The 16594-nt window shown below is 57.0% G+C and overlaps 1 protein-coding gene across 6 annotated transcripts in view; it reads right to left on the bottom strand.

The window, feature by feature from the left end:
* Myh11 (myosin heavy chain 11) overlaps positions 1–16594 on the bottom strand; it is a 90303-nt gene that overhangs the window by 34815 nt on the left and 38894 nt on the right. For 4 of the 6 annotated variants that reach the window (XM_013357878.4, XM_040278333.2, XM_005323695.5 and 1 more), the window contains exons 5-10: positions 13569–13671; positions 12047–12067; positions 10334–10426; positions 8910–8973; positions 7046–7144; positions 5318–5461 (exon numbers count right to left, since the gene is read on the bottom strand). In XM_013357878.4, coding sequence (XP_013213332.1) covers positions 5318–5461; positions 7046–7144; positions 8910–8973; positions 10334–10426; positions 12047–12067; positions 13569–13671 — 524 coding nt within the window. The remainder of the gene's footprint in view (positions 1–5317; positions 5462–7045; positions 7145–8909; positions 8974–10333; positions 10427–12046; positions 12068–13568; positions 13672–16594) is intronic. The other 2 variants (XM_021725421.3, XM_021725422.3) reach the window with 1 other exon arrangement.

Raw genomic sequence — 16594 nt, 5'->3', positions numbered from 1 at the left:
CCCTCATTCATTGGCGAAGTGTCTGGAGCCGTTTGCTTGCTGCAATGGCAGAGCTGAACAGCTGCAGCAGGCATTGTCTGGCCCATCGAGGCTAAAATATTTACTCTGTGGAATTTACAGAAGCTGCTTGCCAAGCCCTGCTGCAGGTCAGGAGAATGAGTGATCTGTAACTACAGACAACCCAGCTGACGCGTCAAGACAAGAACAAGACAAGAATGAACAAAGGACACAGGCACAGACAAGAACACACCTTGTAAGTGCATTCAGAGAAAGTTCAAGACAGACAAAACGAATCCACCTCGTTAGAGGTCGGGCGATGGCTAACCTAACTAGGGGGAGCTGCTGGCCAGGAGTCTGGAGGGGCTGGGGGTGGCGTCTAGCTTAAAACAGGTGCTAGTTCCACAGGTGTGTCCAGTTTAGAAAAACTCGTTGAACAGTACATTTAGGATAGACGTGATTTTCTAAATGTATCTCACTTATTAATAAGAGTTTTTTTTAAAACCTTATGCTTCTTAACATACCCCACTGGATGTATGAGAGGCCCAAGTCAGGATAAGAAGGTGGGAAATTTTCCCCAGTTATCATCTAGATATATCTTCAGACAAAAATGCTCTACTCCCAGAACTCCCAGAACAACTCTCGGGACTCCGTACTGGGCTCACGTTACTGTGAAAACGGCTTCTGCGCTGGAATCTGTTCAGGGCCATGCGTTTCTGTTAGGTGGGGGTGTGCCCCAAACACCTTGGCATTCCCGAAGCCGAGTCCGGGATCCAGACACACGGGAGGGAAGGAGGGAAACATGACGGACAGATGGATGTGGGCAGGGTGGAGAATGAAGTGATGGATGGAAAGAGGATGGAGTGATAGACGGATGGACGGAAGAATTCAAATGGATAGACGGGAGATGAGTGAGTGAAGAATGAACATATAGAGAATGGAGTGATGGATGGAGGATGGAGTGATGGATGGTAGATGAATGGAGAGAGGATGGAAGAGGATGGATAGATGAAGGATGAATAGATGGATAGGTGGACGGACGGAGGCTGGATGCGTGGATGGAGGCTGGATGGATGGATGGGGGATGGATGAGTGGATGGGTGGATGGAGCCTGGGTGGATGGAGGCTGGGTGGATGGATGGAGGCTGAGTGGATAGATGATGGGTAGATGGAGGCTGGGTGGATGGAGGCTGGATGGGTGAATGAATGATAGGTGGGTGGAAGCTGGGTGGATGCTGGGTGGATGCGTGGATGGAGGCTGAATGGGTGGATGAATGAATGGAGGCTGGGTGGAGGCTGGATGGAGACTGGGTGGATGGAGGCTGGGTGGATGGAAGACGATAGATGAAGGATGAGTGGATAGATGGAGAATGGAGTGATAGATGATATGAACGTTTGAAGGCTGAATGGAGGCTAGATGGATGTGGAGGACAGGGGCAGGATGGGGAGATGGTGGAAGACAGATAACTAATTAAAGCAAATGCTCATCTCAGCTGAACTCGGGAATCGGTCGCGGAGAGTTCTGGATTCTAAGAAGTCGCTGTGTTCCAGGAGCAAAGCCTAGAGATGGCAGCCTTCTCCGGTTCCTGTGGCCAAACCGCGGGTTGCAAGGCCCTTCCTAGCAGCTGTCCTCACACCACGGGGGCCAGGCCCCGTCAGCGGGAGGAAGACCCAGCTGCTGGCCCTCACCTGGCTGCTCCCAGGCACCGAGCACAAAGCCGCGGATGACAGGAGGCTGCCGAGACGGGCTCCTTCACCACCACCGCCGTGAAGGGGCTCTGTCAGCTGCCGAGGGCTGCACCCCCGACTTCCAAGTGCAGGTCTACACCAGGACTTGCTGGAAGGCCTGCAGAGCCCGCGACCACCCCTTGGCTTCACTGAAACGTGGGGCCCGAACCGGCCTGGCTGTGGGCGGCTTCCTGTGCAGCCCGGGAGGACGTGTCCAGCACCCCTGGTCTTTGACCTCTAGATGACAGCATGCTCCCCCTCCAGAGGTGGACAAGCAAAAATGTCTCCCGAGACGGCTCTAATGTCCCCTGGGGGGCAGGCTCACCCCTCGTGGAGAACTGGCCTAAATGGACAGAGGAGACCAATGGGGCCTGGGTGACTGAAACCCCCCACAAAGGGGACAGTGACTGTGCTGTTGTCCCCAGGAGATCAGCCAGGTGTTGCCAGAACTTCTGATTTTCCCAAAGACGATGCCAACCCAGGTTCTTACGTGAAATCTAGGAAACGTTTGAATGTGGGAAACCAGTTAAAGGATCGCGGGGGCCAAGTTCTCTCCTGCAGGCCCAGGGGCTACCCATCTGCATTTTCTGACGCAGTTAGTTAATGTGATCATAGAAACGACCAAAGGGAGGTGACCTAACCCAGGCCACAGGGGATGAGTGGACAGAGCTCGTGGACAGGCACCTGGCCCCACCAGCAGGGAGGGGCGATGGCCGGCACCCTGCGGGCGGATGATTTCAGTTGCATGTGAAACTTTTTTTTTTCTTTTCTCTTGGTACTGGGGATGGAACACCCGGGGGCATTTAACCTCGAGCCACATCCTCAGACCTTTTTATTTTTTATTTTGAGACAGACCTCGCTAAGATGCTTAGGGCCTCACTAAATGGCTGAGGCTGGTCTCGAACTTGCAATCCTCCTGCCTCGGCCTCCTGAGTGTCTGGAATTACAGACATGTGCCACCACACCCAGTGGGACTTTTTTTAAAAAAAGATCTTAGTAATCAGGTATTTATCAGAATCCATATAACTAGGACATCAAATTAGTGATTTTATATAAACTATCATTTATGACAAAGCCCAGAGTGAGGAGGGTCATAGAAATCACAACAACGATACAGATACAACCACAAGTAGCATCAAGTGCCGAGGACTGAGGTGGGGTCGCCAATCTCCACAGCCCTGAGAGTCTCGGTGCCGGGATGCGGATGCTGACCGCAGAGGCTCAGGTCCTGGCCCTGTTCTTAGCAGCTGTGTGACCTCAAGTGAGTTATCCGCCTCTCTGGGCCTTTGTTTCACCATCTGAAGACCCATAAGACACCTTCCCCATAGGACTGTCACCAGGATTAAGTCACAGGGCCAGTGCCCGGCAACATCAGCTGCCACCCTGTCACTCTTGCTGCTCCCGTCCCAACTGAGACAGGCTGTGACCTTTCTCTTGCTGAGCTCCAAGAAACAGAGGCGGCTGGACTGCCAGTCTCCAGGGTCCCTTCCGGCTCGCGCTCCGGGGCTCTGGTGACTCTGCAGTTACTCCAAGATCAGAACCGATGTGGCAGGGAATCCCCGTCACCTGCAGCCTCATGCTGCTCCTGACACTCCTCCCTGCCCCTGGTTCTCCTCTGGCCTCGTGTGTGTGTGTGTGGGGGTGCTGGGGAGGGAAGCCAGGGTCTTGCGCGTGCTGGAGGACACGTGTGTGTACCCCCGAGCTGCCCCCAGCCCCTGTGGTCTGGTGTGGACGATGTGGTGGAGGAGTGTGGACCTGCAGCCAGCACACCCCCTGGTCTGTCTGGGTCCCAGGAGCTCTGCCGTCAGCTCATCATCGTGACCTGCTCCGGGCACTGTCTGATCTATTATTGACTTCACTTTCTTCTTTAAATTCACTTCTATTTCCTTAAGTTTATTTTATTAGGAAACTTCATCTTAAGTAAAGCTCCAGCCTCACTTGGCCCAAAGCAGAGGACAACTTTAAAGATGAAAAACCAGGGAAACAAATCCTATGGTCAAGTTGTGGGCAGGTGCTGCACCTGGGATTGGCTCTCTCTGTGGTTCAAAGGGAGACTACCAAGAGGAGAGGAAGACCTACTAAGTGCCAGGCTGCCATCTCACTCTGAAAGCCATCAAAAGAACTGAGGGAGGGTAGAGAAGGGAATGGTCTCGGGTCAAAGCTCAGTAGAGACCGCCCGGCAGTGTGTGGGGGGGTCCACATCGAGAACACACCCGGATCCTTCTAGCCCATTTCCACCAGGTCCTGATAGAGTTTTTACAGAATTTTAAAGGATCAAAACTCCCTTTCCACAGACAAAAGCAGGGACTGGGAATTCAAAAGCCCCAAGAGCGAGCCCCAGCTCCACCCGCAACTTGCTGTGTGTCCTTGGGTCAGTGTGTCCTTCTCTGTTTCTTAATTTCCCCATCAACAAACTGAGGATAACAGTAGCTGCCTCACAGGGTTGTCGTGATGTTAAATGCTGCATATAAGGCCCCTCATTCAGTTGGCACCTAACGTCTTCCCTTTGGATATACTGTAAGCATTTCCACAGAGGCCCGTGTTTTTCCAAAGCAGTTTCTCAAGCACAGGTGATGATTTAACAACTCCTTTACCCATCAACATTTCAGTTTGTCCCAATTTTTTTTTTTCACTATTTAAATAAGTCTACATTGAACACCCTGGTACCTTAAGGAGGGGGAAAAATAGGATTCAGAATATTTCTGACATATAACAAGTATTTCATCATCTATGTTTTTAAAAAGCAAGATTAGAAGCAGAACTGACCCATCGCCCCAACACAGTGACTTGTACTTGGGGAGTCCACGGTGCTGGATTCTGCCGTGGGACCCTGGCCAAGGGCAGCCACCTCTCAGCTGAGCCTCGGGACCTTCTTTTTTGGCCCCTCCCCCGCCCTGCATTTCAGCCCTTAGTGACATTCTGGGGACCGCGGGGCGGGGGAAGAGAGGGGAGTCCTCCACCATCCTGCCCTCGTGTTCAACCTTGACCACTGGGGCTCACCCGGCCCAGAAGGAGAAGTGTTTCCGGAAGCACAACGTCAGGCCAAGACTCTGAGCTGTCCTGTCCCCGGGACCCAAGTGCTCCCTGGCCTTGGGGTGACGGCAGGGTCCACGGGTCTGTGGCCAGGGCTGCCTTCTCTGGAAGAGCGCTAGCAGTCCACCCTGCCAGCTGCCCCCGATCCTACAGAGCATCTCTACCTGCACCGGCCCCTTCCGGAACATTCCACAACCTGCCATCACGAGGAGCTCGGCACAGGGCACCTCAACCTGGACCAAGCAGTTAACAGACCCCATTCGGGGACCGAGCAGACTGGCGCTGCCCCCTGGACACAGACCCTGGGATGAGGCTGGAACGCAGCCCTGAGCTGACTGGCATCACGAGTGTCCACTGGAGCTGACCTGGTCACCTGTAGGAGCCTGAGCTGCTCTTCTAGAACACTCACAAGGCCTAAGCAGGGGGCCGTCTCCCTGGGATGCGGGGAACGCAGAGAGCAGAGGTCCACTCTGACCACTGAGGTCCACTCTGACCACCAGGTCCCGGGTGGACTCCCGGGGACCCTGGGGGGGTGTCCTGTCCCCGGGCGTGAGCCTACCTAGCTGCTCCTCCTCCGTGAAGCCCATGATGGCCATGGCCTCCAGCGTCTCCTGGAACATCTCGTCGTCCTGGGCTGCCGGGATGGGCACGAAGCCGTTGGACAGGAACGTGTAGTTGTTGAAGCCCTCCAGGAGCAGGTCGCCTGGGGGAGGGGGCAAGTGCGCGGCGTGAGACGCGGCCTGGGCCAGGTCTCGGCCGTCACCTTCTTTCTCGAGGCCTGGACAGTGTCAGACCCTGCTCTGAGTCACCACGTGGGTGGCCTCACCAGCCACGGCCACTCTCACCCAGCCAGGTGGACGGCGCCCTCCCCTTCCCAGGTCTGTCATGGAGAACCAGGTGGCCCCCAGGACTGCATCACTGTCCTCGTTCTTGCCCGACTTCAGGAAGACCAGAGGCGGGCTGCAGAGCTGGAGACCAAGTCACCAGCCCATCCGCCTGTCACCTTTGGTGCTCGGTGGAGGGCCGAGGTTCGTGGACATGTGACCTGGGCCACCCCATGGCCACTGGCACTGGAGCCGCTGAGCCACACCCTTGCTGGAGTTGGGCATCCAGCCAGCACCCTTGTCACCCAGCACCGCCTCACCTCATGCCGAGGTCCCAGGTCACCCCACCCCCCACACCACCACCAGAGCTCGGCAGTACCTCCCCCGAGCACCGGCACCGGGTGGGAGCGCACACGCACTTAGCCATATTCTTAACCAGAGTAACCAGCTCTGGACCACAAGGGCAGGAAGCAAAGCTGGTGCTGTTCTCATAGACTTTTGGACTTCAACTTATTAGTAGGAAGCAGATGCTGCCGTCTACCTGTGGCTCACTTGACACCGAGCCACACCCCAGCCTACTCTGTACTTTATTTAGAGACAGGGTCCCACTGAGCCGCTTAGCACCTCACTGTCGCTGAGGTTGGCTTTGAACTCGCGACCCTCCTGCCTCAGCCTCCAGAGCTGCTGGGATGACAGGACTGCGCCACTGCACACGGCTCAATCCCGTGTTTAGCTCCGTTCCTTGTCTACTCTTTTCAGTTGGACGACTGCATGGTCCAAGCTTATAATATGCTGCAGACCTACTGGAATCTGGCCTGAAGCATGTTTCTTTTACGTGAAAACAATTTTTCCTACCACAGAGGCCAGCACACCTCAGCACACCTCAGTACTCGGCCCATTTCTGCAAGTAAGATTCATTGTATCGTGGTCACACCGCGTGGTTTAGGTCCAGCTTATGGCTGCTTCTGAAGACGCTAGCTGAGCTGAGCAACTGTGACATGAATGACATGGCCAGCAAAGTCCAGAAGATCTGCCATTTGGCCTTTTTTAGAAAGTTTGGTGACCTTTCCTAGAAAGGCTGCTTTGAAGTCACTTTCAAATCACATGTGACAAAAAGTCCTTAATCCCACCATCTGAATTCCTCATGAAATCAGAATGCACCCTGCACACTCGGGAAGGTTCGTCGACTGAGCAACAAGGTGACCTCTTCTGCCCTCCTTGGTGGCACGGGTGTGTCTAATTGGATTTGGTTAAAGGGCAGATGTCCGATTGCAGTCGACGTCCACTGAGGCACATAGTAGGTGCTCAGTAAATGATGACTCAACAAAAGCCACTCTCTCTCTGGGAAGGCCAGGAGCTGCCCACCAGCCACTCAAAGTGGGTCCCATTTCTGAACAACTGGCCGCCCACCCGTGCCCTGGTGACAGGCCGAGCCGCCCAGCCACGGCTGTTGGAGGACTCACTCTTCATCTTCTCCTTGGCTCCGGCGATCAGGTAGTAAAAGATGTGGAAGGTCCTCTCCTCCCGGGCTTGGCGGATCGCCCGCGACTTCTCCAGCAGGTCTGGTGCGGGGAGTCAAGGGTCCTGGGGACGCTGTGCTCGCAGAACCCCACCTCTCCCCATCCCTGTCCCTCCAGGCGCTGGAGGGGACAATGACGGGCCCTGGACCGGGCTCTTGGATGGCTGGAGGGCTGGGCCGTGGTGCCTGTGTCCCACAGGCTGGCCGCCCAGTCCTCCGACACCGTCACCCCCGTGGACGAGGGAGCCTGCCGGGTGCTGCTGGCAGTCACCAGGCTCAGGGAGAAGCAAGGGGACAGAAGGAAAAGACAGAAGATGACTGACACGTCCCAGGACGGAGGGCTGCGTCGGGTCAGCGACGCTGTAAGAACAGCCCCTTTCTCAGCCCTTGGCCCCGGAGAGCCCAGAACCTTCCAGACTGCACACAGAGCAGCCCAGCGGTACCGCCACAGCAAGGCACACCAGCACTGTCCTGAGTGGACAGAGGCCACCGGCTCTGGGGCGAGTCCGAATCTCAGACATCTCTGCATCTGGGGCTGCAGATGAGCGTCTGGGGACCTGCCTGAGACAAGAGGCCAGAGGGGAGAAACGTGTGCGTGCCCCGGCATGACCCGGGAGGGGACCACACAGTTGACCTAGTGGCACTGGGGACACAGAGAAGAAATGACCTCCCTCGGGCCCTTCAGCCATCAAGGTTTTGCCAATTTTTTTTTTTTTTTTATTTTAAACGGGGCCTCTCTGCTGCCCGGGCTGGTTTTGACCTCACGCATTCAAGTGACCGTCCCCCCTGCATGACCAAACAGAGCCTGGCTCTCACACTTGGGTTTAAGGAGCTACCCATGGCTGTGATGCTTCTCCAGAGAAGTCAAGATTTTTAAAAAATCAGTTCACAAATGTCCCTTTTCTGGAGAAAACTTTGGCAGATTTCCATGGGAAAGCACACAGGTCAAGTTAGTGACCCAACGGCCACCAGCCATCAGATACCACGTCGTGGGTCCCATACATCATCTCATTTATCAGCTTCAATAGCTCCACAGAGTAGGAGAGGGAACCGCCCCCATTCTGCAGGGAGCAGAGGGAGGGTGGAGGCTCAGAGAGGTTAAGTAACTTGCCCACAGCCTCACGGCCAACAGGGCCGAGCTGAGGACTGGACTCGGGGCAGCACCACTCCACAGCTGGCCCTCTTTTCTGGGGCACTGAGCGCAGCTGAAGTTCACTGGAGTCCCTCCCGCCAGGGTCCTGCTCTGCTGTGAGTCTGGCATCTTGAGCCCGAGGGCCGCCTGGATGCTTCTGGGGTTGGAAACTCCTGAGCCCAGCCCTGGTCCCCAGCCCAGAACTTTCCCACTCGGCTCTTGACCGTCCAGACTCCAGGATGAGATGCGCTGCACGCCCTGCTGCATGGGCTTCCTACCTGTGGAGGCTGGTCACAGACCCACGGCAGGGACAAGGGGTCACGTGTGGCCGTGGGTCACACGACAGGGGTCCTTGACCGGCCTTTCTGTCCCGACTTGGTGCTGGGAGCTTTCCGAGAGTCGACCCACGTCGTCTGACGTGGCGGGCACCCCACCCTGCGATGCCCACTGCCCTGCGGGGCACAGAGGCAAACGACCGAGGTCGCCCGCCTCGGGAGGCGTCACCCAGAGCCACACCGGCTTGGGGCTCACACCTGGGTCTGCATTCACACAACCCGACACACCCAGGCCGGTGGCTATGGGAAGGCAAGCAGGAAGGTTCTGGAAGGAACTCGAGAGCGTGGGGAGCGCAGGGGGCGTTCTCCGCCCATGTGACCCAGGCCCGGCCAAAGGATACACGTCTCGATGTTGGCGCCCACGATGTAGCCGGTGACGTCGAAGTTGATGCGGATGAACTTGCCCTGCCAACGGGAAAAGGGGGTTCACTGCGCTGCAGGCCGCGGGCCCTGACCCCAGACCCCGCCCAGTGGGGAGCGAGATGCCAGGGAGTCTTCTGGGGCAGGGGCTGACCCTGGCCAACCCTCAGGGCCTCTGAGAAGGGCAGCCTCCCGGAGGGAACCAGTATCCACCGAGCCCGGTGATCGCAGCCTCACTCACGGAGGCAGGAGCCACTCGGACAGACCCACGGGTCAACCTCATCTGGCTCCTGCGAGGACTCTCTGTCCGTCATGGCCACACCAATGTCAGTGGGAACACTGGGGCTGACAGGCGCAGTGGCCGCTCCCGAAAAGCAGAGCCACAGTCAAGGCAGGCTCCCCATGCCCAGCCCTCATCCCCCGAGTCCTGCGCAGGGCCTGCTGCTCCGTTAGCCTGCGGGGCAGGCCGTCTCCTCCCCAAGCCAACCTCAGGCCAGGAAAGGGGACGTGCCGCGAGTTATGGGAACGGGATTCACAGGCAGGGCACCGTGTCAATGGGCACAGGAGTGCACACAGACGGCTCTGGGTGGGCAGAGTCCATGTGTCCCCCATTTCCCCGGCCCCAGGAGGGACAGTTCCAAGGGGGCCCAGCAGCCACAGAGGCTCCTGCTTACAGGGGCAGGGGCAGCCCAGGCTTGGCCTCTCCCAACTCGAGTCTTCTGGACTCTTCTCTTGTACAATAAAAGAGTGTTTGTCTCTGTGTCATCAACCCCCCTCCCGAGTTCCGGGGAGACCCTTGGAGCCTCAAGGAGCTTATGTGAGATCATGGCACCTCCTTCCTCATGGGCTGGTAGCTCCCCAACCAGGACACAAGCTTTGTGAAAGCTGTTCACCATGATCCTGTGAACCCGGTTCAGTGTCTGGTACGCAGTAGGTGCCAAGTTTAAACTGACTTAGCAAATGAAAAAAAAAAAGAGGATGGTGCAGGGAATAATGCCTACCAGAATGATATACACAACAGGTGCTAAATAAATGGTGAAGGATGTGTGTGCATGAGGAGGTGCTCAGTTCATGCTTTGCAGAATAAATGAGTGTTGGATACAAATACCTAGCATACAGTAGGTGCTCAGGCAATAGTAAGTGAATTATGAAAGTTGAATGCCTAACAGGGCCTTATTCACAGTAGCTGCTCAAAGAAAAGAGAGAGAGAGAGAGAGAGAGAGAGAGACAGACAGACAGACACTGACTGTGTGGTCAGGGCAGGACTGGAGAGGCTGCCGTGAGGTATCCTCTACCCTGGGGCCCGGATTCCCCTGCACACGTGTGCTCTACAGCCTCAGCAGGGGTGATACGGGATGGGGGGACCCAAACGTTTCCCAGAACCCCACGTGGCTCTGCTACTCACAAATCGTGAGGAGTTGTCGTTCTTGACCGTTTTGGCGTTGCCAAAAGCCTCCAGGATGGGATTTGCTTGCAGAAGTTGCTTTTCCAGCTCTCCCTAGAATTCATTGGCATTTAGTTATTGGAGAAAGCGACCTGGATCCTGACAGTTTGGCCCTAGGCAGATGTTGTCGCCAAACTCTGCCCTTGACACACAGGTTCTCGCCCATCTCCAATCTCCAGACCTGACAATCTCAGAAGAGCTTTCTGATGGCTAGGACTTCCGTTCCCTACAAAGACTACTTTTTCAAAGATAAGTGCCTACTCATCTGTGCAATGTCACTGTCACCAAAAACCATCACACTGCCTAACGCCAGGGATGCCAAAGCTCTGAAGCCGGCTGCCCGAGCTCCGTCCATCAGTTAAATGCAGCTGAGGCCGTACCCAGCCCACCACCCCGCTGCAGGCTCCTGTGCACCAGGCGCTGGTGACGCGCAGGAAAGGCCAACAGGTAAGTCATGCAGAGAAAGCAGCGCGCCCGCTCTGCCTAGCCCCGGGGCGCTGCAGCCTGCCACCGATCCTCCCTCCCGGAAGCGTGGCTCTGGGGACCTTGCTCTCTGTCCTCCAGGGCCCAGGGGGCAGGGCTGGCTGGCGAGAAGCTGTCCCAGGACAGGCCAGCGGCTCCCGCCTGGTCGTCATGCCCTCTTCCTCTGCAGCTCCAGAGCCAGAGGAGCAGAAGCCCCAGCCTCACGGAATCCCAGCCCCCAGGGAAATTGCCCCAGCCATGGAGAATGACAAGAACGCCATGCCTCCTGCTGGGCTTTGGGGAAAAAAGAGTCCCTCTGTCCACACTAACTTGGGGTTGCACGCCCGCCCCAAGTGAGGACCCAGCAGGTGGGTGAGGGGGGTCCTGTCAGGGGAGCTTTAAACTCGAGGCCTCCTCTGATGGACTGAGACTGTGGCCTAGAACAGGCAAGTGACTCAGCCAGGGTCACACAGGAGCCCGTCTCAAATAATCGGACTCTCCTCCCTTCCACAATACCGCTGCCCAGGGTCTGTCTAACGTGGGTCGCGTGTGCTCTTCCCAATGCCATGGAAGACCCCCTGACCTGAGTGCCAGCCCCCCAAGCTCCAGGTTAGCAATGAGTCCACTTGTGCAGAGGTCCGAGCAGGACAGGTCACGTGCCGCGTAGCCGGGGCCTTACCACACCACCGAAGCTAGTGCGCCGCGCCCAAGCTGGTCCTCGGAGCCTGGTCAAGCACCCAGCATGCAGAAGACAGCACACGGCACACGGCACACGCATGCGTGGGGACACACAGTGCACGGGACAGGGCTGGGGCAGAACTCGGAGGGTGGCGGAAGGGGCGGGGCGGGAAGCATGCCAGAGCCGAGCGGCGACTATCCATTACGCTGGGAGCCTCGACAGTCCTGCTCCGCCAGATGGGAGGGCGTCTCTAGGTCGTTCGGTCAGGGGTTCTGGGGCTGGGCATGTTGCTGGGCAGGGAGAGGGGCTCATGGGAGCTGAGGGTCCATCCTGGACGAGCAAAACCCAGGATTCCAGGGGTGCTGTGGGCGGTGACACACCCCACGTTGCACCCCTGGAGGCCCACGGGACGGGATTTGGGGGGCTTGCTGATGTGGGTGGGAGACTCGTGGGTGCGACAGGGGCATGCAGATCTAAGTCCACTCCGTGCTGCCCGTGCACACCGGGACAGGGAAACACTCTCGGTTACTCACGTAGGCAAAAGATGGGCCTTGCTACGGTCAGACAGCACGGCATGGAACAAATGTCAGCGTTACTTTAATCGCACGGACACCCGGGCTGGGGTACGTGTTTCACCCCCCAAACAGCCTGGCCTCCCCCAGACGGCAGGACGCAGCTCCTCCTCTGCGGTTCCCCTCCCATTTAGTCCCCTCCCTCCTCTGATCACTAGTGGCCTGATGCTTCCAAGGGACCACAGTGGACTGTCTTGCTAAATTACCTAGGGCCTTGCTAAATGGCTAAACTGAGGCTGACCTCCAACTGTGGTCCTCCGGCCTCAGCCACTGAGTCCTGGGTTTACAGGTGTGAACCACCACAGCCGGTCACAGTGGACTCTTTAAAATGGTAGCCATCAAGATCACATCCTACATGTGCTACATGGGTAGGGTAGTGGCAGGCCCTTGGTGAAGTTGGTCACTATTAACGTCACTTCTCGTTTTCACACAGGGCAACGGAAGGAGCAGGAAGCCTCCACACTCCCGGGGCCATTGGTCCCTGCACGCTGGCTGGGAGCCAACTTGCCAGGTGCAGCTCTGACAGGCCAGGCCTCTGGTCCCCAGAGTCACAACAGGCGTCCACCCCAGGTCTCCAGATAAGCTGGCCGCTGTGATGGGCAGAGTTACTTTGAGGACAAGGTCCGAGATGTCAGGAAGCAGTGAGGTCACCCAACTGAGAGCTCCTTCCTGCCACCTTCCTGTCCCCAGAGGGGCAGACAGGGGTGCTGGTGAGACTCGAGTCCCTCTGCCTGGCCCCAGCCCTGATTGGGTGAGGCAGGGTGGGCGGGGAGAGGAGGCCTAGGGGCGTGGCCCCAGCCGGAGGCCCCTGGCCTCTGCCACCTGGGGTCCCGGGGGTGATTTGGTGACTCTTTTCCACTTGTCTGAAAGCTCATAATGACAAGGACAGCATCCCCCCCTGGCCTCACCCCAGCAGGGTCTGGCACACAGCGGGGGCTCTGCCCACGGGACTAAGGGACACTGGGCCAGAGAGAGCCCCTCCCTGGGGGGTCAGGGACATGGAGGAAGGAGCCACCCAAGATGCACTCAGTCCTGGGGACGTCGGAGATCCACTTAAAGCAGTGGCCCAGTTGTATGACTGTGTCCCATCCCAGGGGACACCTGTCGGTATCTGACACCTGGGTGGTCGTCACCACGGGAGGGGAGGGTGCTGTGGGAGGACAGAGGCCGGGGCTCTGCCAACATCCTGGTGGCCAGGACACCCCGCCACCTGCTGCAAAATGACAACAGGGCCCTGTGAGCCACCCTGGTGGGTAGCCCTGGTGGAGGGCAGAGGGCACTGACCAGGAGAGGCTCCTGCAGGCCCAACAGGAGCTGCGTGGCCTGGACGGGGGCGTGGCCTGGACGGGGCGTGGTCTGGATGGGGCGTGGTCTGGATGGGGCGTGGTCTGGATGGGGCGTGGTCTGGACAGGGGCGTGGCCCGAGCGTCCAGAGCCCTCTGCACCTGGGTCAGGCGCAGCCTCCTGCCACGCGGCCACTCACCGTGATGCTCGTGTCCTTCTTGCCCTTGTGGGAGGAGGCCACCACGGCCAGGTACTGGATGACCTTCTTGGTGTTTTCCGTTTTGCCGGCTCCAGACTCGCCTCTGAAAGACACGGGACTGTGACCCCTGGGATAAGGCCTTTCCCTGTGCCCGGAGCAGGCAGAGCGCGTGGTCACTGCCTCCCCAGAGGGAAGACCGAGGCTCCCAGAACGGGCCTGACTCGCCCAAGGACAGCCAGCCAGGCCCGACGCCTCCCGGGGGAGGCTGGAAAGAGCTCAGGTGACAAGAATGGGAAAGAAAACCTGGGTTTTGCTACGAAGGTCCCCACGTGCGTCTATCTGCGATTGTCTCATTTTAAGATGTGTCAGACACAGAAGGACGCAGGAAGCTCTCAGGGGAGAGCTGTGCAGGACCTAAAGTCACATAAGCTCCTCTTACAAAAGAGGACTGGTATCCCATTGGCCACTGGGCGGGGGGAAGCCCCTTCATCCTCTGGGGAATCCCACCTGAAGGCCAGGTGACTAGCCAAGGACCCCGGTGAGCATCAGAGGATAAATGGGGTGATGTAATTCACGCTCAAGTGCACAAGACTGACCGAGGATGCCCTGCTGGCGAAACCCGTCTCATCCAAGGAGTGCTCCTAGAGCACCACTCCAGGGTCACACGCCTGTAAACCCAGCGGCTCAGGAGGCCCAGGCAGGAGGATGGCAAGTTCAAAGCCAGCCTCCTCAAAAGCAAGGCTCTAAGCAACTCGGTGAGACCCCGTCTCTAAATAAAATACAAAACAGGACTGGGGATGGGGCTCTGTGGCTGAGGGCCCCTGAGTTCAACCCCTGGTGGTCTCCCCCACACACACCAGAATAAAAGAGTGCTCCTAGAGTACCCGGGCAGGGTTTAGCCACCATGGCCTTCTCCAGTCGGCTTGCCACGGGGCACCATGGAGGGACTGCTGCCTCCACGGGCTCCAGAGCGGCTCTGGCTCCCCCCAACTCCTGGCAGAAGGGACGTCCAGGGCCTCGGCCAACAGCCTCCCTCCCCCTCCGCTCTTGTTTCTTTTCCTTTCTTTGCCTAAACTCCCATTTTAAGAGCTTTTTTTTTTTTTTTTTTTTTTTTTTTTTAAAATCTGGGAAAGAATGCGTCTGCCCCAGGTTGGCCTGGGGTTCTCTGGGCAGAGCCAGGGCCTCTGCTCTTCTTCCTAATTTGGGAATGAAGAAATTAGGCTTTTTTTTTCTTCTTTTTGCCAAGGGCCCATTAATAACTTTGCTCAGAGCTAAAAGGAAAAAGGGAGAAACACGTGCCCTGAGTCACTGCCCAGTCCTGTGGCTCTCCGTGTCCCAAAACCTAATGTCAGGGACAACGACACCTGTCACACCAGCCTTCCTGCGGTCCCCTCCCAGCCCAGTGGACTTTATTCACGTGGCCTCAGAGGGGGTTGTGAGGTGAGAACGGGGGGCACTGGAGGTATTATCCCCATTTTCCTGAACAGGAAAAACTAAGGCCTATTTTTTTTTCCAATTTGAAGAGGAGAATTGCTCTTTCTGCAGGCGTGGGGAGGGGCTTCGTAACGGTTTCACGTGCATAATCTCTTTCATTCTCTTACTGCTCGCCATTCCTACAGGAGGGACTGATCCCCCCCACACCCAAAACTAGCTCAGAGGGCATAAGCAACTTGCCCCAAGTCCCACAGCAAGGCCAGAATGGAGAGCCTGGTCTCTCGATTCCAGCGCAAGCAGAGCTTTCTTTTACTCTATTCCGGAACCCAGGCACAGCTCTTTAGAAACCTGCTAAGGCAAGAGAACAGAACAGGAAGAAGGACTAGGATTTTTTGAAAGTCTACTATGGTGCACCAGGCACTGGGCTCACCATTTAAGCCTTTGCATCTTACAATGGCGTGATTGATGACCCTGATCATCCGCCTGGGGAAACCAAAGCTCAGAGAGGTTGAGTAAGTTGACCCCAGGTCACAATTGCTCCTGCTGTCACACAGATAGGAAACGGGAGAGGAACAGGATTTGAACTCGGGTCCCCTTGACACTAGAGCCCATGATCTGCCTTCTATGCTTTTATGTTAATAAGGGGAAAGGCAAAGGAGGTCCCAGCCCTGCTCCACCAGAGTTGTTCCATATATTCTAGGAATCTTGCCTTAATAGGCTCTTGGGAACCAGTGATCAGTGAGCAAAGCCACTCAGTCATTTACACCGTAGTATAAATTTGTCCAATCAGGTTAACATCAAAATATGCCACAGATTTTGCTCCAAACGGAAGGAGCTGGGTTGGGATCAGAGCACAAGGAAGAAGAGGGAACTGGTGTTGGAAACTGCCGATGTGGGTGGTCCTGAGCCTGAGATCTGAACCAGTGCAGAGAGCAGTGCTTACCGTCAATGTGTGCAGAACGCGGTCTTCCTGCCACACATCAGTGTCCCCTCCTTTCCCACCTCGCCTTCAGCCTCCCCTCCCCCTGGTGTACAGCCACCGTGTGGGCAGCTGTGGCTGTCCACCCTGCCAAAGAAGGGAAGTGGACACAGGCGCTGGGAATCTGCTTCTCCCCGGCTTGGCTCAACCCCTCCAGGCCTCACTGATACAAACAGACTGTCCCAGGAGGCTCTGCCAGAGAGTCCTGGGCTCCGGCACGTGGGCGTCTGCAGGGCCACGCACTGTCACCCTGGAGCTGGGGGTGCAGAAGTCACCCTACCTGAGCACCGTAAGTCCTGTCCTGCTTCCCCGGGACTTGGTGTCCAGCTCCCACTGCCCAGAGGACCTGGACTTGACCAGATATGGCCTCCTGGCCCTGCAGGGTCCCCACTGCCAAGTCCTCCTAGTCGGTCCAGTGGCTGGAGGAGCATCCAGTGCAGTTAACCCCAGGCCCCACGGGGCCAGCTCCAGGGATGAGTAACCGTGCAGCCCACAGGACTGCCCCGGGAAGGCCCTGTGCTATTTAAAGCTCCGAGGCTGCCATCTTGAAATTCCTGATAATTTTGAACAAGGCTCTGTGTCTTCATGGTGCATAATTTTACATATTGTACGG

Source organism: Ictidomys tridecemlineatus, chromosome 10, assembly GCF_052094955.1.
Source record: "Ictidomys tridecemlineatus isolate mIctTri1 chromosome 10, mIctTri1.hap1, whole genome shotgun sequence".
In the NCBI taxonomy this organism is placed as follows: Eukaryota; Metazoa; Chordata; class Mammalia; order Rodentia; family Sciuridae; genus Ictidomys; species Ictidomys tridecemlineatus.
The sequence above is the reverse complement of the archived record's forward strand: the minus strand, read 5'-3'. Positions and strand labels throughout refer to the sequence as shown.